Source organism: Chaetodon trifascialis, chromosome 11 (genome assembly GCF_039877785.1).
Source record: "Chaetodon trifascialis isolate fChaTrf1 chromosome 11, fChaTrf1.hap1, whole genome shotgun sequence".
NCBI lineage: Eukaryota > Metazoa > Chordata > Actinopteri > Chaetodontiformes > Chaetodontidae > Chaetodon > Chaetodon trifascialis.
In genome coordinates, this window is record NC_092066.1 from 17,594,915 (window position 1) to 17,617,587 (window position 22,673).

Here is a 22,673-nt window from a genome sequence, read left to right on the forward strand (position 1 = left end):
GTACAAGCGTCACCTTCAATCAGGCGGGACTAACAACAGTTTCCACATTTCCACTTGCACAGTCTGTACATTAAACCAAACTCAGAGGAGACATGACATCATATAGGCCTTCAGATTTAAGAGAGAATCTCTGCAGGATCACTTTTCTCACGAGAGTTAGCCTTTATTTCCCACTGCTTTAACAGCAGCCTGGCCTGCCAGCTCCATGTCCTCCACCCGAAAGAAAAGTATTTTTACTCAAAAGCCATTAAAACCAAACCTGTCAAAAATGAAGGGAAGCCAGTAAAGAGTCATAAACGTAAAGAGTGATGACCAGCACATTTCTCCCTGAACCAAACGCTGGATGGATTTCAGCAAAATATCAACAGGTGAATATCACTAACCAACTTATGCAACAACGCATAAGTTGTTCCGCTTTTATTTAAGCTGGAGTCAGGTTTTTTTTTTTTAGACCGCCTGTGGGCAACAAGCTGCAAATACTGACACATGATCATTTTACAGAGCTCTGGCTTTAGCAAACAAATGCTAAAACATCCATGTTTGAGGTTCACTCCAGGATTCACTCTCTCAGCTCCGTCTTGGTCTCCACCAGCTCCTGAGGGCCAGAGCTGGCTCTTCAAGCGGCTACAGTCCACTGTGTTAGCGGGCTGCTAACTGTGTCTGTGGGCAGGAAGCACTGAGCGGTTCATCGCAGCAGCTGCCTGTTTTGGTGGAGAACAAGCTTGAGTGGAGAGCTGAGGCAGAGCTGTGAGATTAAAACACTTTGGGCCACAAAAACTAAACGAGTTGAAAGATGATGAAACATTGGACAGATGAACTGCAGACTCGGGTTCATCAACCCTGGTGACCCCTTTCACATAACAAGTAGTTATTTAATCCATTTTTAATATAAAACATACTGACAGGTGCAGCTTGAAATCAGATTTTACTCTTTCTCAACTACGAATGACACATTTACAGTGGACTGACATGCCAGTGCAGTTCAAGTGTTACCTCCTCCTCCGCCGACGCCTCTTCCTCCTCTGTCTTTACGGCCTCCTCTGCCAGCCCTCTGACCTGCAGGCTGCCCACCAGGACGCCCTGCCAAGCCTGCTTTGGCACCGGAGGGGTCTTTCTTGGCTTTAGGCTTTGCACAACCCAGAGTCACTTTGCTGCCGTCTCTCTCACAGTCCTCCATGACTCCTCTGGCAGCACTGCAGCTTTCTTCACTCTCAAACTCCACAAAGCCAAACCTGAGAAAAAGAGTCAGTGTAAAGCGAACAGCCCATGGGTTCCAATATTGGTGTAAAGCAGAAAAACTGGACAAACACTGACCATTATTAGACAGTTATGACATAAAAAGAGAGCGTCATGCTACCCACCGTTTGGAAACTCTTGTCTCTTTATCTACAGGTACTCTGGCACTGAGCGCCCCTTCAAAAGCACTTTTCAGAGTCTGTGCAGTCGTCTTCTCAGCGAGGCCCGTCACAAGCAGTGTTTTTGACTGGACTGAGGAGGGAAAAAACAAAACTGTAATATCACCTATTCATTACACACCGTGACTCCAACTGACTTCAGAAACATGATTAACATGACACAAACGATCCCACATACTTTTCAGCTTTTCTCGAATTTCATAGAATTGCGCTATGACCTCCCTTTCGCATAACTTAATCTTCTGGGTCGACTGCAGGGCCTTTTCAGCGTCTGCCACAGTTACAAACTCGACAAACACGTACCTGCAGAGGATCACGTGATATTATAATGTATTATAATATTATAATGTATTATAATATAATATTCAAATGCATCCTTCAGTGGAAACAAAGAGCAGGCTGGTGTTCCTGTGCTCACCCTCTGGATTTGCCGTTTTTTTTTTTTTTTTTTGAGGTATGTCGACGCTGACAGCTTTCGGAAAGACGTTCTTCAGTTTCTTCTCTTTCACGTTGTAAGACAAGTTGATCACAAATAAGGTGTTATTTGGAGGAGCTGGAGCTGTGAGAGAGAAGAAAGGGACAACCACTAAGTTCAGATTTAACCAATCAAGAAAAAGAAAAAACTTTAACGGCTACAGAATCATGTTAGCTACAGACCACATCAGCCATTTATCTTTTGTGTTGTTGTTAGCTTTGGCATCTTTAGACACCTTTGCTTGTCCTACCAAGTCCACAATCAAAACCCCGTCTTGGATCTTGGCTACTTGTTTTTCTGCTGTACTTTCTTCGCAATATTTTTATTTCCAAACTCCACAAAGGCAATGCTGTTGAAAGATCAGGAAATTTCATTCAGTATGATTACAGATCTCTGTATTATCACTCATTTTAAATGCATATTTATATTTTTAAATAAACATAACCATTGCATCACTTAACATGATGAATAATGTATGTTTTCCATATAGACAACACTGTTTACTTAATGCAGGTTTGCAGGCTCTCACCCTGTGATTGGGCTCTGAGCTCTTCCAGGAAACCTGACGGCGACGGCCTTGTGGAAGATGTTCAGAATGTCTTGTTTGCTTGCGCTGTACGGGACGTTCTTCAGAAACAAGCATCTGGCATCTCTGGTTGCTAAAAACAGGACAGTCCTCAAGTCACAATCTAGACGCTTTACATTCGAACGTCATCACGTCATAAATCCATTATTTAAGCAGTTCATGAAGAAAAAACGTGCATCAAAGACGGAAAGTAGAATTTAAATTCATGCGTAATAAACTTGGATTTAGTCGGGTTACCTTTGTTGTCCTCCGCTGAAGCTTTCACCTTCACCTTGTCCACACTTTTACCTTTGCTTTGTCAATCTTCATCAGCTTATCAAGCACCATCTCTCCATTTAACGTCAAGGCTTTGGTCAAGTCCATCTCAGAGGCCAAATCGACGTGTGCATGCTTTCTACAACAGCAAAACATGAATTCTGAGTTTTAATGTGGCAGCAATGTTAATTTGAGGTGGATGAAACAATCAATGTCAAATGCACCACGAGAGGCCAAAGGGGCCTGATGATGAAAGTTAGGGGGCGTCTCAACAGTGGAGCACATTTCCTTTTCCCTTGTACTGCAAGAACTTTAAAAAAAATAATTTCAAGATATCACACGTCATCTACCACATTGATATTTATAGTGCCACAAAGAGGACACTCGTGCCTGTTGCACACCAATCTGAACCAGACTGCTGTGAAAAAATCTGAAAAGAAAAAGACAGAACATCTACTTGAAACAGCTTTATCATTAGTCCTGTTTCCATTTCATTATCCAGTGAATCTGAAGCAAACTTTTGGAGTTTCCCAAAAAAGAAAATGCGAATTAGGTGTACGTCCATCAACTGGAGCAAATACATGTGATCTGGAAACAAAACCAGCTGTTTGTCAACCTCCAATACACCTCAAAGAAGAAGAAGAAGGAACAAAACCAGTCGCCTTCTACAAGAGGAAAATGCCGAGAGGTCTTCTTCTTCTTCTTCTCCCCTCAGTGCAGAAACAGCTGATCAGCTGCGAGTTAAATGTTCGCTACATCAGAACTTATTCAGAAAAAGGGCTTCCATCTCCCTTAAAGTGCATTAACTATGGCCATTGACCACTGGTTATAAACACTTGGAAACATATTTACATGCAGTCTCTTTTATAATCATCTGTTCACCTTTTTTGGTTTTCATCTCTCTGTCCCTCCTCATTCGTCTTCTCCCAGGTTACCGTCACAGTGGGCGTACTTTCATTTTCTTCAGTGTCCATCTGAGATTCTAAAGAGGAAGCTTGGTTACTGGCATTGCTCAGAATTTCACATTTGTGACAGACTGTGCTGCTGTTGTATTTGTAGTACCTCCAGGCTCTGCCATCTCTTGCTTCATCTCTGTCTCTGTGTTTTCTCTGGGAGCGTCCTCTGTGGAGGCGACTGCATCAGCTGAAGAGACGATCACACCTCCTGGCAGAAACAGTCACAATTTAAGTGATGATTTGATATTTAAATAAAGACTACCATAAAACCTGCAACTTGTTGGATTAGGAAAAATGACAGTGAGAGTCATCAAGTCCATGATTTACATACATGTGTTGTATTTCAGCCTAAACTGTTTATAGTGGATGCAGTTTAATTATTTATAGTGGAGATATGGCCTGCTACAGATGTAATAACCCAATTACTTACAAAAAGTAGCATCTTTAAGATTTGAAACATATCAAAGAACAACTCTTTCAGGAAAAAAAGTGATGCAATAGATATTTTCGATTCTTGTAATCGTCCTCACCGCTTTCCGTCATCTGACCGCTGGCATTGGTTCTCTTTTCCAAATCATCCATCTGTCCTTCCTCTTTCTTCTCGTCCCAGGATATGGTTACAGTGCTTCCTTTAACTTCAATGACAGCGTGCATCCGAGAATCTAAAGATGCAGCTTTGTTAGTGGCACAGCTCAGACTTTCAGTTAGACCTCGTGTGTGATGTGTTTGCGGAACCTTGTTCTTCTGGGTTCTCCTCCTCGCCTTTCAGCTCTCCGACAGTCTGTTCAGCTGAAGAGGCAGCCTGGGTCTGTCCTTCTGAAACAATCATTAGTTGAATTATCTTCTGTTATTGCCATCATTAAGTCCAAACAGTCATGTTCAGTGTAATTTCCAGCTGTTAAGTGACTTGCCAGTGTTAACATCGTCCTCTTTTTGTACAGCTTCATTGATGATAACTTTGCTGTCGTTTTCTACGTATTTTAGCCTGAAAGAGAGATTTATAAGATGATGACCCTGTGTGATCGTGTTTTTGATATTTTCAAGATAACTGAACATACAACACGTATAAAGTGATGGAATACGACCATAATGTTTCCCAGAGCCCAGGGTGATGCCTTCAAAGTCAATTGTGTTGTCTGACAAACAGTCCAAAATATTCAAAATATATGTATAAATGCAGGCTGCAACTTGTGGCATTTGAGAAGCGTAAACCACTTAAAGTCTGGTATTATTTCTTTATGAGGTACTGAAAGTTTTAAATGATATGCAAAATTGATGTGGATCAACAAACTGACCACTGGTTCAGTTTAACAGTTTAAAAAAAAACTATGTCAGTGCTTGTAGTTACACCTCTGGCTGTGACCATCAGCAACTGTTAGTTAGCAGCTAGTTAGTTTGCAGCTAGTGAGACCAAACAACGGTGAGCTAAAACAACACACTCAGCGCACGCTGAAGCCTCGTTAAAATAAATGTAATGTAACGTAATTCTTACGTCTGTCTTTACCATATTTCGTGTTTCAAAAACACACAATCATAGAGTGGTAAGATGTGACCCGGACTGTAAATACACGCGCATAGCGCCACACAGTACGCATGCGTGTCCTGTACTACGGGTGCCCACAGGGATTAAAGCGTTTCAACAACAACCACTTTCGGAATCCCCATCTTAACGATTCAATGTCCGGACTTCACTGCCAAGAGCGCGTACTGGGTGAATATTGTGTAACGGTGAAGAATGTTTAGAGAGAGGCGGCATTTTGGTCGATGCTACGCCCAAATGTTATTTCCTGACAGCTAGCCAAGTAGCCAATTAGCTTAACCGAATTCTTGAGTTGGTGAAAACCTACTTCAGGTATGAGTAAGTCCAGCTCTCCAGCTGACTCAAGAGGAAATGAAGTGATTTTGAAGTGAAGCAATGTGTTGACCGGGGCAGGTAGAGCTGGAACTGGACTTCGAAGAATCCACCACAGTCCGAAGGTCGAGTTACAGCCTCATCGCGAGAGCTCAGCCCCTGCAGATAAAGTATTATCGGGTCACGCCACACTTGCAGTAGTCTTCTCACAAGAGCGAAATGAGCTGACCATGGAGGACGTGGGACTGGTTTGAGGACTACTGGGAAGACCTTTTCTACAATGGGAAGTCAGAGAAACGGTTTCAAGAAGGAAAGCTTCATCGTGTCAGTGGACGTCGGAACAACATCTATCAGGTGTCATGTTTATGACAAGGAGGCAACAATCCGAGGATCATGCACCACCGAGGTACTCCTCTGCCTATGGCTCCGCTTTTGGCTCTGTGTGCCTCAAGTACACCACTTACTTACAACATACAGTATAAAGAAACTTTCAGGTTTATTTAAAAGGCTGATTTTTCTGTTATTCTGGTAATACTTTGTCCAGGTTGTCCCCTTGTATCCAGAGGCAACACATGTGGAGATGGACCCAGACGCACTATGGAACGGGTTTATCTATGTGGTCAAGGGAGCTGTGCAAGGTACAGGTGCACCAGTTGTTGTTGTTGTTGCTGCATCTATCCACAACTCTACCGACAGGTTACACAAGATATGATTAATTTCACGTTATTATACACACCCTATGATAAATGGCCATCGGGTGAAACACATGTTGAAACATGCACTGAGATGTTAACCCCAGAGCAGGACATTGGTCTATATGGGGATTTGTCTCATGCAGTTATCTCTCTGTGTGAGTCCCAGTTTCAAAAATCTTTCTCTGTTTCTCACCATAAACATTTGAACGTGTGTGTCTGGGCTCATGATAGATGCAGGAGTACAAATGCGTCAGATAGAGGCCCTCGGCATTTCAACCCTACGAAGCACCTTCACAACGTGGGACAGGTAAAACTAATACAGTGAATCAAATTACTGTTTGATCAAAAAAAAAAAAGTTAATATGACTTGTATTCAAACTTGAGGAGAGTCGTGCAGCACATCTGTTTTTCACATCCTGCCTCTCACTTTGACAGGAGAACTGGGCTTCCTTTCCATAACTTCATCACCTGGCAGGACCAGAGGGCTGCAGACCTGGTGAAGTCCTGGAACAGATCCTGCACTATGAAAGTGAGTCTGGCCACCGTTCATGTACTTTAATAATAAGTTTGCAGTTAAAAGAAGAGTGGCCTTGGTGGAAAAAAAAGTGTTTGACAATGCACAGCTTTGGGATCAGTGCTGGTTATCGTGTCCCTTCATACAGCACGGCTTTGATTGTTTTACGACCACTTTAGGCAATCCATGGCGTGATGAAGGTGCTCTACTTCCTGACCAGGCAAAAGCGGTTGCTTGCAGCAAGTCTTGTCATCTTCTCCACTCAACATGTCACCTTTCGCCTCGTGTGGGCCCTGACACACTACAAACAGGTGTGTTTGTGGGGAAGGGGGGGGGGGGGGGTGAGAGTTTGACCTGTCAACTGATAGGAACTCAAGCCTCAAGCAGCTGTGATCCTCATTGAGCAGTGCTATGAGCTGCAGACGTTAGTATGCCTAAACAACCTTTTTACATTGAAAAATTCAATTGAACGAGTCCAGAAATAGTGAAAACTGACATTGTGTCATCTGATACTACAGCCAATTTAATTTTAAGACTTTGCAATTAACATTTTACGAGGGCTGTAACTACTAACTAACTGACTGTTTTCATTGTCAATTAATCCACTAATGATTTTCTCCATGAATCAGTTTATCGGTTGGTTCATAAAAACAATTTCCAAAGCTCAAGTTTTGCCAAACCAACAGTCCAAATCTCAGAGATATTAAGCAGAGAGAATCCTCACATCACATTTGAGAAGCTCGAACTAGAACTAGACAAAGTTTGGCCTTTTTGCCTGAAAAATGACTGAAACAATAGATTGAGCATTAACATAGTTGCAGAATAACTTTACCTCATTCAGCTAAGAAATTAATCAACCAATTGTTTCTTTTTGTTCTTTTTTTTTTTTTTTTTTCTCGATTATTTTTGGCCATTTCTGCTTTATTTGATAGTGGTAGCTGGAGAGAGAGACAGGAAGGGCAGGGGAGAAAGGGGATGTCATTGAGGAAAGGGCCCGGGCTGGAATGGAACCCGGGCCGCTGTGGTAAAGACTCAGCCATGATACACGGTACTCGCTCCTCCAGGTGAGCTACTGTGGTGCCCCATCGATCAGCTGTTTCAGCCTTTCACCACTCACCTGTCTGCCTGCAAGAGACTAGCACTGAAGTAGAACTTCAATGAGCTGTTCAGGCTCTAGTTAAGGTGCAATGAATGCAAACGTGTGATGTGGCCGTATGGATAATCCTGGTGCAGTGCATGGCAGAGCAGACAGCTGTAACCCTCCAGGGCTGTGTGTTAAAGGGCTCATTAGAAGGGTTAATAAAACCAAGGCAAACAGGGAGCGGCTGCATCATCAGCACAGGCCTCACTTGTCTTTTCAGCCTCATCATATTTCTTTCTTCTTCCAGGTTCGTCAAGCAGTGACTGAGGGCAACTGCTGCTTTGGAACAATAGACACCTGGCTGCTATTCAAACTCACTAAAGGTGCGTTCGGCATGTTAAACTCATGTGAATGCGCCCTGCTCATGAGCACAGCTTCTTTTGAGCAGTCATGTATTAGCTGTCCAGCCGGTTGTATTTCGTATTGTCCAACAGGATTTTAAGACCCAGACAGAATGTTCTTTATTTCCAAGCCTGTTGTGTCACTGATTGGCTGAAATTCCTAAGAAGTGTTTTAGCTAACTCCAGTGAGAGAGGGAGAGTTGAGAAACTTTGGAAATGGATTTTCTTTTTTATTTTCTGTCATTTTTAGGACACATCCACGCTACAGACTACTCTAATGCCAGTGCAACAGGAATGTTCGACTCCTATCAGGTCCGGTGGATGTCGTGTTCGCGTACTGTTTCTGTTGTTTGGTTTTTGTTTTGGTTTGTTTTTTTCATATCACTGTCACGTGACTTTCCTCACAGATGTGTTGGAGTGAGTTTCTCTGCTCTCTTGTGTCTCTGCCTTGCTCCATTTTTCCCAAAGTAGAAAATACAGGGTGAGTAAATATTTACTTAAATATTTATAATATCTTCTGATGTAAAAACATACATGTACAGTGTACTTCTCCCAGTGTTCCACTGGTTTTTAGCTGTTTCCCAGATGTCAGAAGTAATATAGCTAATAATGTATTGCAAGATGATTACGAGGGTAGGAAATCAGAAAAAAGCCTTTCATTTCTTTCTTTTATTTCTTTGAAATACTGCATATTTCTGCCTCTTCAGGCCTCTAAAGCTAAACCATTCTTCAGTTGAACTGCTCACAACTAGTTAAAATAATCAGCAGCTCTGTGTGTGATATGCTATGTGCGATCATTTGGAACATTTCATTAAACTTTGGAGTCATTTCACCACCTCCACATTGTTCTAGTGTCACTGTAAAGCACATCATCATCATCTCAACATAGATCGTGTCGTTGTGATTCCCAGTCTGGTCTGTAGTTGTACATTAGAGTGAGTCAGAGTGTGAGATATTGTCTCTGGTTTCTCCCTCATGTTGTGCCAGCCACGACTTTGGTTCCACAGACCCATCCATCTTCGGCGTGCCCATCCCCATCATGTCAGTGGTGAGTTGTGTGTGGCATCGCACACTCTGTTATCTGTGTGTTATCTGTCGGATTGTGTTTAAGGTCAGCACATCCAGCTTGATGTCGCTGACATTATGTTGTAAAAGGAAATTAAGCCGACTTACTGAGTTAATCAGCAGCAAGGAACACATGTCTTGAGCTTGAGAGTGGAAAGTAGAGTCCTGGTGGAGAGATGCCTGCTTTGAATAATGAGGCATGGAAGCTTTAAGTGACACAGGGTCTTCCTCTTTGTCAAACTTGGACTGTCCCTTATTGGACACCATAGGAGCTTTAGGAATTTCCAGCATTGCTCAGACGAAACTAAACCTGTTTAGGGTTTTCGTTGCCACAACATATGAATGACTTCCTCTGTCCCTGCGTCGTAGATAGCGGACCAGCAGGCGGCCATGTTTGGAGAGTGCTGCTTTAATGTTGGCGATGTGAAGATCACCATGGGAACGGGCACCTTCATGGACATCAACACCGGGAACAAACCACATACGTCTGTAGCAGGTAAAGGAAAGTACACACACATGTGAAGTTGTTCTATCCAGATGTGTCCATGCAGGCACATCACACACCGTGTTTGTTCTCTGTAGGTCTGTATCCTCTGGTGGGGTGGAAGATCGGCTCAGAGGTGGTGTATATGGCCGAGGGCAATGCAGCAGACACAGGCACTGCCATCAACTGGGCACGGGAGCTGGGTGAGTGATGTGTGTTACACAATAGGTCTGATGATTGCTGGTTTTTCACCTTATTTGCAAGAAATTGTGTCTGATTGTTGAAAGGTTTTCTGAAAAAATAATCTTCTTTTGTGTGTGTCTGTGTGTCTGTGTGCCTGTGTGTCTGTGTGTCTGTGTGTTGTTGCAGAGCTCTTCTCTGACGTCCAGGAGACCAGTGCCATGGCTTACAGTGTCAGTGACTCAGACGGAGTGTGTTTCGTCCCGTCCTTCAGTGGCCTGCAGGTACATTGTGCATGTTAGTGTGTCTGTGTCAAGTGATGAATGAATTTGCTTTCATGTACAGTTTGGTATTTGGTTCACATGTATTCACTCTGGCCCATGGTCCACCATTACGTTTCTGCTTATACGTAGTCGTATTTTAAACCAGTGCAGGCATTGATTTACTTTTTTGTGTGTTTGTGTGTGTATGTCTGTCTCTTTGTAACATGTGTCTCTTTTTTTTCTCTGCTCTCCATTGTGAACTGGCCTTTGTAAGTGTGTGTCCTGAATGTTTATTGTTTATTCAGTGCAAAGATGTGATTACAAAGTGAGTTTCCTCATGGTTGCATAATCAAGAGCTAAACACAGTAACTGTGTAAGACAGTGTATCTGCTCTGCAGCTGAGCAGAGGCTGAGTGTCAGTTTGATGCCAAACACACGAGGACCAGTTCATACCTAGACTTTGTGTCAGGTCGGTTTTTCGCTTATTGACATGTTTGTGTGTCACCATATTTATCCAAAGGCTCCTCTGAATGATCCCAAAGCTTGCGCCTCCCTCATGGGCCTCAAACCTTCCACCACTAAAAGTCACCTGGTTCGTGCCATTCTGGAGTCCATCGCCTTCAGGTGAGACATTTTGAACAGGTCGTTTCTGTCTAAATGTCTTTCTCATCCTTTCTATCCGCGCTAACTTGTTTTCTTCTTATTCTTTGCAGAAACAAGCAGCTATATGAGACCATGCTGACAGAAACTTGCATCCCCATCACAAAGATCAGGTACAGATTTTCTCACGTGTGAATTAAACATGATCTGATTGCACAACTCCAAAAAAGTTGGGACACTGTGTCAAAAGTGAGTACAAACAGTGCAGTCGTTTTGAAATCTTTGCACAGGGACGTGATATTTGACGCTCAGACTGATAAACTTTATTGTCACAAATAAACACTCATTCTGAATTTGATGCCTGCAACACGCTCTAGAAAAACTTTGGACAGGGCCTGTTTACCACCGTGTTACATCACCTCTTCTTTTAACAACACTCAGTGACGCTCAGAGTGTCCCTGAAAAACACGTCATCTGGATGGCAGCGTGTTGCCAAAAGTTTGCATTCTGCTTTTATTATCTGTGCGTTTTCCACAGTGTCCCAACTTTTTTGGAATTTTACTGCACATGTGGAGATACCGCAGGCATTTGTCTCAAGTAGTCGTCTCACAGCCCCTTGACATCCCAGCTTACAGTGCAATATCGGACTGAGGGCTTGGATTTTAGCCAGCAAACTGGGTGTAACAGAACAAACTCTTGTGTACCATGCTTCTACTAATGCAATTCAGCTTTTATTGGCAATGCATTAGGCGTATATGTTGCTCTGATACTGTTACGGTAAAGTGAGTTGCCGTGTAATTGAGTGCTCTATCTTTCTGTCTTGCTGTCTCAGGGTGGACGGCGGTGTTTCCTCCAATGACTTCGTCATGCAGCTGACTGCAGACCTGTTTGGCAGAAAGTTAGCCAGACCCCAACACCGTGAAATGTCATGTTTAGGGGCTGCATTTGTCGCTGGACTTGGAGTCGGTATGCACACACACACTTGCACACATTTACACTATGCTGTATGCTTTTTAAATCTGAAACGTTGTATTTATATTAGGTATGATATCGTCACAGCCGCAGTTCTTTTGTGTGAAGCTGCGTGTCCTAAAGAGGCCGCTCAGCACAAACTTTGTAATGTGGACATGAAACGAGCAGCAGCTCTGTCAGGCAGTCAGGCACAGACACCTCAGCGTTACTCTTCATTTGGTGCTTCTTTGATTTTCTCTAAAAATATTACAGCACTCGCTCATGGCATCAAGTCGCATTTGAAGAAGTTCTGATCAAAAGTCCTATTTTTATTCGAGGCACTGGCAGAAGAAGCAAACTGAAATGCTGCTCCTTGTTATGTAACCTTTTTGTTCGCATTATGTAATTAGATTGTTATATATTAGTCAGTGCGTTAATAAAAGCAAACACAAACAAACATGAGACAGGGTTGGGTACACACCACTTTCAGCCATTGATTAATGTATTTGTGGACATTGGACTGCATTTATAGGACTCCCTGTATTATACAAGGGTCGTTTTCAAAGGGTTTGTGTTCATGTTGTTTTACCTCTGTCTTCTGCAGGCTTCTGGAGGTCTAAGGAAGAGCTGAAGAAGCTGCATAGCAGCGACAAGGTGTTCTTGCCCCGAGAAGTACACGAGGAGGGTGCTTGTAGCCCAAGAGGGGAATACGTCCCCATCCTCCAGAGCTGGGAGAGAGCTCTGCGACGCTCCATGAATTGGTACACCAAGCCTTGACACTGGATATACGCACAGGGAGGTCAAATAGGAAGACGGAGACATGAGGATTCGTTCATGCGAAAGCAGACAATAACTAATAATAAAGACATAGCAGCCGTCAGCTGTGTCTCTTGGAAAGGTCCAGTTCAGGTCTGACTCAGGCCATAGCGCCGTCAGCCACCCGCACCACCTGCACAGCCTTGAATTGTTCCTGATACCAACATGACTGCACTGTTTACTTGATTTCTTCGCAATGTAGCAGCTTTATCAGATGAATACTTTACTCATTCCACATCTCAAGCCACTGGTGCCTCTTCAGATGACAGTATTTTATTCATCTGGCATAATATTTGTGCAGTTTCCCACACGAGGGCGCTAATGACTGCTTTTACAGCTTTTAAATTTATGAACTTGCCATAGCAACCACATGCCACATGCTAATAGGAAGCCACAGATTGAAAAAAAAAAAGAGCCAGCACTGATTCTTCTGTTCACAGTGCCACAAGATTTAAAGAGCTCCAAACATGAAGCAGAGCTCAAAGATTTTTAAAATGGTTTCATTCAAGCACAGTTTATTAGCTCCTGAACTAAATTTAAACTGCTCTTTTTATTTAAGTGTTTCTTCTTGATTTAACAGTATTCTAACTTTGTCATTTCTAGGAAATGTTTGTCCCTCAGAGAAAATATCCAGTCACACATGTTGACTTTTGGAAAGCTGGAGCAGCTTTTAGCTTGAATCAGAGCTGCACGCTTTACGCAGTACTTAAACAAATTAAAAACAATTATTCAGTGTGATAATGAGACAATTTAAATGTGACTGGAAGAAAGACTGTGTGTGTGTGTGTGTGTGTGTGTGTGTGTGTGTGTGTGTGTGTGTGTGTGTGTGTGTGTGTGTGTGTGTGTGTGTGTGTGTGTGTGTGTGTGCATGTGTGTGTTGTAATGGATTTTAGTGTTTCTACGCCTCGTTATCAGAAATGCTTCCATTAGAAAGGAATGTTTCATAACGTCGACTGTGAGAAGGATTTTTACAGGTATACGTGGCAGCTCACCCACACATCTCAAACACCTGCGTGTTCTGTTGTTTAGGAACAAGTTGATCAGGGATATAAATATGTATGAAGTGAACTGACCTAAAACAGAATTAGGACACACAGAAGCATGTATGGAGGGGTATTCCTTGTTAGTCCATGTTGTGTGTCCATTATTTCAGTTAGGCATCTGTATATATGGTTGAATTGTTCCACGGGGGGCAGCCATGTTGGTGTCATATGATTAAGTTGTGACTCAAGTCTTTAATTTGACCTGATGAACTCTGATGACTAATTTACGAATACTTATCGCGCTGTGATTAAAAGAAAGGCTCACAAATTAGAGAAGATGTAAACTGTGAATCTCATTCTGAATGTGCTGCACTGCTCAGATGTTGCCTTTCCAAATACTGTCATATCTTTCTGCACATACAAAAAGATTTGTTATGCAAAGTGACTGAATGTGTAATGGAAAAATTAACACCTCAGACAATGACATTCCTTTTCTAACACTTCATTCAGTTCTTGAATGGCTAATGTCCTGCCGAGCTGCTGGGAAATAACAGAGTACGTTTGTGTGGTCATACATTTTGTCTGCATGAAAATACAAAGTGCTCTGTATGATGTGAAAGGGCTCGCATTAAAAACGTGAAGTGCCAGCAGCTGCCTGTGTGATTTGAGTGTCCCGTGCCTCTATACAGTAGGTGTCACTGACATGGTGAGTTAACAGATGCTGCCTGAAGGGTCCTGCCTCCACATGGACCCCGGGGAAATGCCGCTGTCTTGTGCCTGGGGAATTATCACAAACCCAGGCTGTTGGATGAGTGGAGGGATTGCTTCCCATTGATGCGACCAGCCTCGCTGTGAGTGTTGCTATGGTAGCTTGCGGATGGAGTGACTGAGAACAAATGGGGTGTGTTTTCCTGCTCGTGGTGCTGGTATGGTGAAGGGGGCGCTAATTGAGAGCACAGAAAAGGGGGTTTTCCTAAACAATGGGAGGATTGTGTGCTTGTCCTCTCAGAGGAGAAGCAGGAGTTTTGTGTAAGATGCACACAGTATAGTTTTTCTGCATCAACCCCCTCACCCCACCCCTCTTTCCTGCAACGAAACACTTCCTCTATCTGTCAATCTCAGTTTGCTTCTTTTTTTTTTTGCCAGTGGGCTTGGCCTGCAACGGGATGCCTGCACAGTGAAAAATGTGCTGGAGTGAGTGAGACAGACAGGACTAGCCCATGAATCAGTGCTGCCAGCTCTCACACTAATCAGGAAAATGGGTGTGTGTGCTAGCATTGTGCTTGGTACTGCATTGTATGAGTTGTGGTGGACCCTGCCTTGCAACAAATTCAATCTGACAGCAGGAACTGGATGCAGTGTGACCACTACTCCAGGTCCCCCTCCCCCATACAAGCTGAACCCTGCATCAGGGGTCATTATATAACTCCCTCTTCTCTTTTCTCTGTGACACACTGGGATTGTTCAGCAGAGAGTCAGGGGGTTGGAAGTTAAGCTTTTGTCTTCCACCCCCCACCCTCCCACCCCCGTCGGTGTCTCAGCCTCTCCCCCTGCTGCCTGAGCACCTAACTCCTCTCTGTTCATTTCAGTGATTGGCACGACATACATGTGTACAGGCTGGCAAAGCCCGAGCTTGAATACAGATGAGATGAGATGTGATTGTTCTGCAGCTGGTGCTGATTGATCCATAGACAATGTCGGGATGAGGCTCCCCAGAAAAGTGTTGTTGTCTGTTAACTTTGACACATCTGTTTCCAGTCATGCACTATATGTACCTCTCTCTCTCTCTCTCTCTCTCTCTGTGCATTCCTTTCTCTCTCTCTCTGCCTTCCTCTCACACTCACACACACAGTGGTGCTCAATTGCCATAGCAACAAGAATTGGCAAATGCTCCAAATATCTATGCTTAACCAGTCAGTCACACGTAACACACTCATGGGCTTCAAATATGCTGATCAGTGTCATTCATGTACTTATAGGTGTGTGTGTGTGTGTGTGTGTGTGTGTGTGTGTGTGTGTGTGTGTGTGTGTGTGTGTGTGTGTGTGTGTGTGTGTGTGTGTGTGCGCGCGCGCGCGCGCTTTCTGCAGAGAGTGATCAGCACAGCATCCACTGCTGTCGAAATACTCTCCAGCCTTTAGGATTGGTTATTGCTTTGGTGACTCAACGCAGAGGAGCTGTGGTGAACCTCGAGCGAATCAAGATGATAGACAACATCACTTTGATGCCACAGAAGACGACAAGTAGCTTTTAGACCTACAGGTTCACCACAGGCGCACTTTAAGCCTCAGATTTCACACTATAAATGCACATGTCTTGTGTCTGCCGAGGGCTCCCACAGCCTGCAGACACTCTATGTGAAATGGAGACCCCAGCTCGTTCCCAAGCATGTGTCCATTATAATAGAACTGATGATCAGGAAGATAGCGTGCGCTCTATTTATAATATATGCGCGAAACGGCGCGTCTGCGTCCCTCCGTCGTTAGCCAATGTACATCCATCTGGTCGCACTGCATCAGCTGCCACGACGAGGCTTGTGTGGACGTCACTGATTTTTTTCCCTCTCCTTTCCTCACCTTCCTCTTCTCGTTTTTTTTATTCCACCAGAGCATCTCTCTCCTTCTGCTCCCCCCCTTCTCTCCCTCTCTCTCTTCACCGCCCACTCCACTCACCGCCGCCTCGCCGGCTTCTTCGCCTCACCACATCGCCCGCTGCCCTTTTTCTGCATTTTTTCAGGGAGAAGAAACCGCACATTTTGGAGCAAATAAATAAAAAAACAAAAACAGAATCACCATGGCGAGCACCGAAGATAAACCGGCCAACAAGGAGAACACGTCCAGCTGGAGGGACTCCATCTACAACCCGAGGACCGGGGAGGTGCTGGGTCGCACGGCCAGCAGCTGGGGTAAGGATCCCTGTTACACAGCAGTCAATTAGGAGATGTGCTTTGACATTCACGGGGCTTAAACCTAATCTGGTGCGCTCCTCTTCTCATTTTCAAAGCATTAACAGATGCTTGCCTCTTGACTATATGGCCTGCTGTATATTTCTGTGCATATATGGGTAAAAATGAATGCCATGCAGATATGGATTAGCGGAGGAGCCATCACAGGCCTACGTGAAGGTGTAAAGGAGAAGCCTGTACCAAGAGGCTCACGGAGATGAGTGATGCTATCAGAGGTGTGTACCGGCTTGTCTTTGCTGCATAGGCAGAAATCAGCAACCAGGTGATGATCAATCTTAACACGAGAGATTTTTCATATGTATCATCCGCATTAACAGGATTATCAGACAATTGACAGTGAAGACCTCAGCTGATCAAAGCCCTCATTACCTAATCCCATCTGATGAGTGTGCTTCAGCATTCCTGTGCTGAATCTCTGCTTGTTCAGGCCATACATTTTATATAATGATTCCCCAGTTATTTCCAGAGTGAGGGAGTAACTCACGACCCTCCCTCCAGCAGCCAGCTCTTATAGGCTAGCGCTCGCTGTCAGGCTGCCTGGGCCCCTGTGCTGCTGTGCAGTGGGATGCTCCATTGCAGTTGCATGGCCGCCCACATTAGCATGCCTGTCAAGGTCAAATGGGATTCCCTCTCTCCTCTTTCTCTCTCTTTCACGCACTAGGCAGGTGCATTGTGGGATGCTGCTGGAGAGGAATGAGAGGAAGGGGGGATGTACAGCAGGAAGCTGAGGGGTCCATCCCTTTTTTTTCCTTTTTTTTTAAACTTAGAGGGCATCCGTGCTGTGCAAGCTGGATGGTGGCGAACCATTTTGAGTCAGATGTTTCCATAGCTGTGGCTCTTTCTTCCCCTCCTTCCTGCTTTGGGTGAATGAGGCTTCAGATGCTGTGAGCACTGTGGCGTCATCCTTAAAGCATGTGCGATTTGACACTGAGGGGTCTCCAGTGAAAAATGGCCACAGATCTGGTAGCAGGGAGTAGCTCAGCCCCCTTGATCCAAAATGGTTTCTCTGTTAAGGATCGTACACTCAAATGGCAACTTCTCTCAACCCGAAGACGAGGAAAGATGTGGGAAATCAGAAGGCATTTGTCCGAGCTCGAGCGTAGTTAATTATACATGAGCCTTGTCTGTCTCTGTCCGTCATTATGTCCCCTTTCTGTTCCTTTTGCTTCCTCCAGCCCTCATCCTGCTGTTCTACCTGGTTTTCTACTGTTTCCTGGCCGGTATGTTCGCCCTGACCATGTGGGTGCTGCTGCTCACTCTGGATGACTATGTGCCGAGGTACCGAGACCGCGTTCCCTACCCAGGTTAGTGTCTGTGAAACACACATGCCAGGGGAGGGAAACAGGGCTTTCAGCTACTGGAACTTGCAGCATTTCTTTTTGAGTACATCCATTATTCATACTGGCACCACAGAGCCGCTGTCACAATAATGTGCTAACATTACAGCTGCTTTTTGTATCGATCTATTTTGAAGTCTCTTCCTTCTCAGCAGTGCAGCCTGTTTGCTGGATGGAGAATGTTTTCCATCCAGCTGTAATTCGAGACAAGCCCGCCGATGGCTGTGCATCGGGATCATTTACTTCTCTACTCTGTTTGCTTTCTGTCTTTGTTGCAGGGTTGGTGATTCGTCCAAACTCACTGGACATCATGTTCAACAAATCCGACCCGCTCAAGTACGCACAGTATGTCAAGCACTTGGAGTCCTTCCTGCAAAGTAAGTGCACTTCTCCCCAATACGAAGATATATGAACATTAAAAAACGGATCCCGCTCGCCTTCCTCCAGACCTTTTTTTTCCAATGATTTTTTCCATTCATCTGAGCGTGTCTGCACCTCCGTCTCTCAGGATATAACGACACGGAGCAGGAGAAGAATGAGGACTGCCCGCAAGGAGATTATTATGTGCAGGACAACAGCGAGGACATGACAAAGAAGGCTTGTCGCTTCAAGAGAGGCTTCCTGAGTCTGTGCTCTGGCCTCTCTGACACCAACTTTGGATACGCTGAGGGAAAACCCTGCGTGCTGCTGAAAATGAACAGGGTAACACCCGTTTTCACTGACCGACAGCTGCCAAAATTCATAATGAATGCTTTTATCTCTAGTGTTGCTTCTACGCAGTCTCAACCCCTCGTGTTTCCCTCACCTCACAGATCATCGGCCTGAAGCCTCGTGGGGATCCTTACATCAACTGCACAGTAAAAGTAAACATGCCTTTCCACACTCTGCTGTACATGTGCTGTACTTGCTTGTATGTGTATTTTTTTCTTTTCATTTCTCTCATAAAAGATGACCATAACAGTCTCAATGTTTTCTTTCTGTTGATCTTGCTTTCATTTCTTCCTTCTTTTTGTTTGTTTTTGTGTCTGATTTCTTTCTGCATGCTGTCACTGACGGCTTTAGGGTAAGATAATATGCAAATTATGAGGATAAGGCCAGTAGGAGTGTTAACACATTTTTATTATGTAACAGGTTATTATGCAGGTGCCTCTAAACCCATTTTAGTGCCATTTTCAAGTCATCTTAAACTAATCGGTGTAGTTTTAAACCACAAATGTCCTTTTTGCAGATTAAAGCAGAGCACATCATGTTTTCTCTCTCGTATAAGTCTCTTTGCTAACTACACAGGGTCATTCATTTTCCTTTTCTCCATGTCCCATTTCATGTGATCTTGGGGAAGTGTGATTAATTTAACATAATGAAATGCATTTAATATCAAATTTTCATGGACTAACACGTGTTCTTCTTTGTAGAAAGAAAACCCGGTCCAAATGCAGTATTTCCCCAGCGAGGGGCGAATCGATAAGATGTATTTCCCCTACTATGGCAAGAAAGCCCATGTAAGTATTTATCCCTGGTCGGATCACGTCTGCTAACGTCCTCTCAGGGATGTGTTATTGACAGGCTGTCTCTTTCTTGATGCAGGAGAATTACGTGCAGCCTCTGGTGGCTGTGAAGCTGCTGCTCACTAAGGAGGACTACAACAAGGAGCTGCCGGTGGAGTGCAGGGTGGAGGGCTCTGACCTCCGCAACGACGACGAAAGGGACAAGTTCCTGGGCCGCGTCACTTTCAGGATCAAGGTGGTCGAGTGAGAGGGAAGACAGGTGGTAAAAAGAAACCCAATGCAGAGGCTGCCAACATTTGCTAAGGATTTATGTTTAAAAATGTAAAAAAAAAAAAAAAAAAAAGAAAGAAAGGAAGGAAGTGTCAAATACGTCGCAAAGATGGCATTGTCGGGGGGGTATGAGGCCAAACAGTTCGATGTAGATTAGTGTGGCTTCCGGTAGGAGAGCCAGTCAGATACAGATATCGAATGTTGCTTTGAGACTTTTCTGACCCTTCTTTCTTTCATGATTCCTTGCTGACCTCCTCAAAGATCCCCAGAACAAAACACAGGCTCTGCTCCTGCTCTGACCCCATCCACCCACCCACACATCGTTCTGTTCACCTGTTGCACTGCTCATCCCTCACTCCGTTTCTTCTTCTTCTTCTTATTTTTAGCATTGGTGTGATTAGATAACTTATAGCCATTGCAACCAAGCCATTTGGAGCTGTTGTGTAATTGCTGATACAACTTTTTTGAAATGTTTTTTATTTTTTTTTTTTAGATCTGCGTTGTTTTCATCTCTCCAAACTGTATGAACAACTGTATTATTGCTGGTTTTGAGAGGATTTTTATCTTGTTGTATAGTACAAATGAGAAAGTAGAGTATTTCCAACACATCTCCAGAGTATTCACATTATCACATCACGGAGACTTCATAGGAACGTACCTTGATAATCAAGTATAGCCACTGTATCCCTGTATATGAAATGCCAATTACAAAGTCCCTTTCTACATATAAATACATTGTGATCTTTACCATATTTAGGGAGTTATAGATAGATCTTTGCGTTGTGGTCCACGTAGCCACAACCCAGTCTTGTGCTGTCTGTCTGTCTGTCTGCATGTCCGTCCGTCCGTCTGTCTGTCTGTCTGTCTGCCCGTCTTCCTGTTTACTCACCTCTCCACCACAATAGCCAACGTTGTGGGTGAGCCCTCCAGGACCAGATAAGTTGTCTCGCTCCACCTCGCAAGGGTGCTGCGTATTGTGGTGGCTGAGGCGGCACACACACACACACACACACACACACAAACACGCAGAAGGTACAGCGTGAAAACTGCATCAAAGGCGGAGAGGCGCTGGGAAAACATTGCAAAAATAAAAAGTTCACTGTAACTATGTACTGTATATCTTTACGTGATCTGTATATCTATCTGGGTCTCAAAGATTGTTTGTTAGTTTTCTCTCTTCTTCAGCCTGTTGATCTGATTGTCTGCCAATCTATTACTCTTCAATGTATATATATATACACTATCTACCATATTTACTTAATTCACATTGTATTTTTGTCACAAAACACAATGTCTGTGCACTGTAAAGAAATAATTTAAGCAAAGATTTACAGGAAATTATCTTATTCAAAGCTATGTTTACACAGTCTTAAAAGGAACCCACATTTGAAAGAACAACTTGTAACATCTCTTCAGGGTGCCTTAAGACCTGATGAAATAAATTGTGGAATAAAAGTGATTTTGAAGAAAAAAAGAGAGATTTTTCTCCTGTCTGTTTTTGAATTCATTGGGTTTAACTCTTTGGGCCTCGAACAGTCAGTAAAATGAAGCCATCTGAGAAGTTTAGAGGGGACATCAGTCTTTGGTGGGACCGCCAACGACTCAATGATGCTTGAAATGTCATAAGGCGCCTTAACCACCGCTTGTTGTCACAAGCCCAAAAGGTTATGAAATACTGATTAATCTTTAAAAATCTTTCTATATGCTGTATGTTTCATGTATACAAATGTAAAATCTTATTTAAGTTTTCCCTAATACCTAGTACCATCTAATACTCACTGTCCAAGTATTTCAACGCTCTGTTAGGTTGTTCAGCTGGTTTGTCTCTGTTTTTGAGCAAAGTCAGGTCAATGGACGTAAGAAGAATTACAAAACACACAAGAATCTGAACTGCAAGTTGTTTGTGGGCTTCATAACTTGACAGCAGAAAGAAACCAGGCGCACTGAGTGACATTGCTGAGATAATGTCTTGGCCTCCTATCACTGAGCTGTCAGCCTTATTCTCACCATCATTGTGGTAGAAATGAGGCGCCACAGGAGGGAGCCAGAAACATGGCGAGCTGAGGGCGAGAGTGTGGCTCAGACGCTGAGGAGGTTAGTGAAGTGTCTTACATTTCCCAATGCTCTATCTTGTGTCTTTTCTGACAACACAAATCAATGTTGACACTTCCACACAGCAAAACATCCCACTGGTTTCTACAGTATCAGGTGAAATGAGCAAAGAGGGTAAAAGCTGCAGTTTGTTTTTTTCACCTCCACCACTAAAATCACATCCAGTAAACTTGTGTTAAATTGTGTCAGGTACATGGAAATCTCATTTTATTTCAAATTATTTGGAAAATTTGATTTGGTAATATCTCTAAATGAGCCTCTGCTACCTGCGTTTGGTGCGTTTGATCAGTATCAGTGGGCTCACATTTCCCTGTTCAGCACTCACAGGCAATTGGCTGATTCTTAGATTTGTCTTTCTAAAAAAAATTTTAAAAAAGAATCAGATGTCAAAATGTGATGAAATAACATTTCCCAGCTCATTACTGTAGCTGCTGTTTTCTGACCGTCACTTGGCAGTAACATCAAGATACTTCACCTGAGGGGATTTGAAGCTGATTTAAGCAAAGAAGGCGCAAGGATAACACTGGTTATCGCCTTATCAGCTAAGAGGTGAACTTGCCAATTTGCGGCAGCCTGGAGCACAGCCTGGCTGTAGTCAGCATCCTGAAAGGGATTAATGCAGCTGATATTTTTAGGTTTTACTCCAGAGTCCCTGGCAGCACTTTCTCTGTGGTTATATTTAGGCCGGAGAACATGCATAACATGGCACAATTTGAGGCCTTCCCTGACACTGGTGGTACTCTGGAAGCCTTTTTAAGCCCTAACACTGCAACAAATGTATAGAGACGAACACATGAACATTCACAGTCACACAACAGACACACATTTTAAAAGACATATATTTTAATTCAAATGATTCAAGATTCAAGGAAATCTCTGCCTTACTATTTCTATAGTAGCCATTCCTCTCGTGT

The 22,673-nt window shown here is 43.7% G+C and overlaps 2 protein-coding genes and 1 pseudogene across 3 annotated transcripts; 2 read left to right on the top strand and 1 right to left on the bottom strand.

Moving 5' to 3' along the window:
- Positions 1–178: 178 nt before the first annotated feature.
- LOC139338820 (nucleolin-like) lies at positions 179–5,682 on the bottom strand (annotated as a pseudogene).
- Positions 5,277–14,221, top strand: gk5 (glycerol kinase 5). 2 transcript variants are annotated; one of them, XM_070974835.1, is made up of 17 exons: positions 5,297–5,539; positions 5,621–5,945; positions 6,084–6,177; positions 6,466–6,541; positions 6,670–6,763; positions 6,928–7,059; positions 8,137–8,212; positions 8,481–8,542; positions 8,638–8,711; positions 9,218–9,278; positions 9,665–9,791; positions 9,878–9,982; positions 10,149–10,243; positions 10,743–10,846; positions 10,936–10,995; positions 11,655–11,788; positions 12,378–14,215. In XM_070974835.1, the coding sequence occupies exons 2-17, from the start codon at positions 5,820–5,822 to the stop codon at positions 12,548–12,550; spliced, it is 1,593 nt and encodes a 530-aa protein (XP_070830936.1). In that variant the 5' UTR covers positions 5,297–5,539; positions 5,621–5,819; the 3' UTR covers positions 12,551–14,215. The 2 variants fall into 2 exon arrangements, with proteins under 2 accessions (XP_070830935.1, XP_070830936.1); XM_070974834.1 differs by having other exon boundaries at positions 5,277–5,945; positions 12,378–14,221.
- Positions 14,222–16,068: 1,847 nt separating this feature from the next.
- On the top strand, positions 16,069–21,125 carry atp1b3a (ATPase Na+/K+ transporting subunit beta 3a). Its single transcript, XM_070973722.1, has 7 exons — positions 16,069–16,475; positions 17,711–17,839; positions 18,151–18,249; positions 18,381–18,574; positions 18,685–18,735; positions 19,285–19,371; positions 19,457–21,125. Exons 1-7 carry the CDS (start codon positions 16,364–16,366, stop codon positions 19,622–19,624), a joined length of 840 nt encoding a protein of 279 aa, XP_070829823.1. The 5' UTR covers positions 16,069–16,363; the 3' UTR covers positions 19,625–21,125.
- The last annotated feature ends 1,548 nt before the right edge of the window (positions 21,126–22,673 follow it).

Coding starts and splice junctions, on each gene's coding strand:
- gk5 (XM_070974834.1), top strand. CDS start 5,820: ATGGGAAGTCAGAGAAACGGTTTCAAGAAGGAAAGCTTCATCGTGTCA. Junction 6,764..6,927: donor ACAGATCCTGCACTATGAAA/GTGAGTCTGGCC, acceptor CGACCACTTTAG/GCAATCCATGGCGTGATGAA. Junction 8,543..8,637: donor GAATGTTCGACTCCTATCAG/GTCCGGTGGATG, acceptor CTTTCCTCACAG/ATGTGTTGGAGTGAGTTTCT.
- atp1b3a (XM_070973722.1), top strand. CDS start 16,364: ATGGCGAGCACCGAAGATAAACCGGCCAACAAGGAGAACACGTCCAGC. Junction 17,840..18,150: donor AGACCGCGTTCCCTACCCAG/GTTAGTGTCTGT, acceptor TCTTTGTTGCAG/GGTTGGTGATTCGTCCAAAC. Junction 18,250..18,380: donor CTTGGAGTCCTTCCTGCAAA/GTAAGTGCACTT, acceptor TCCGTCTCTCAG/GATATAACGACACGGAGCAG.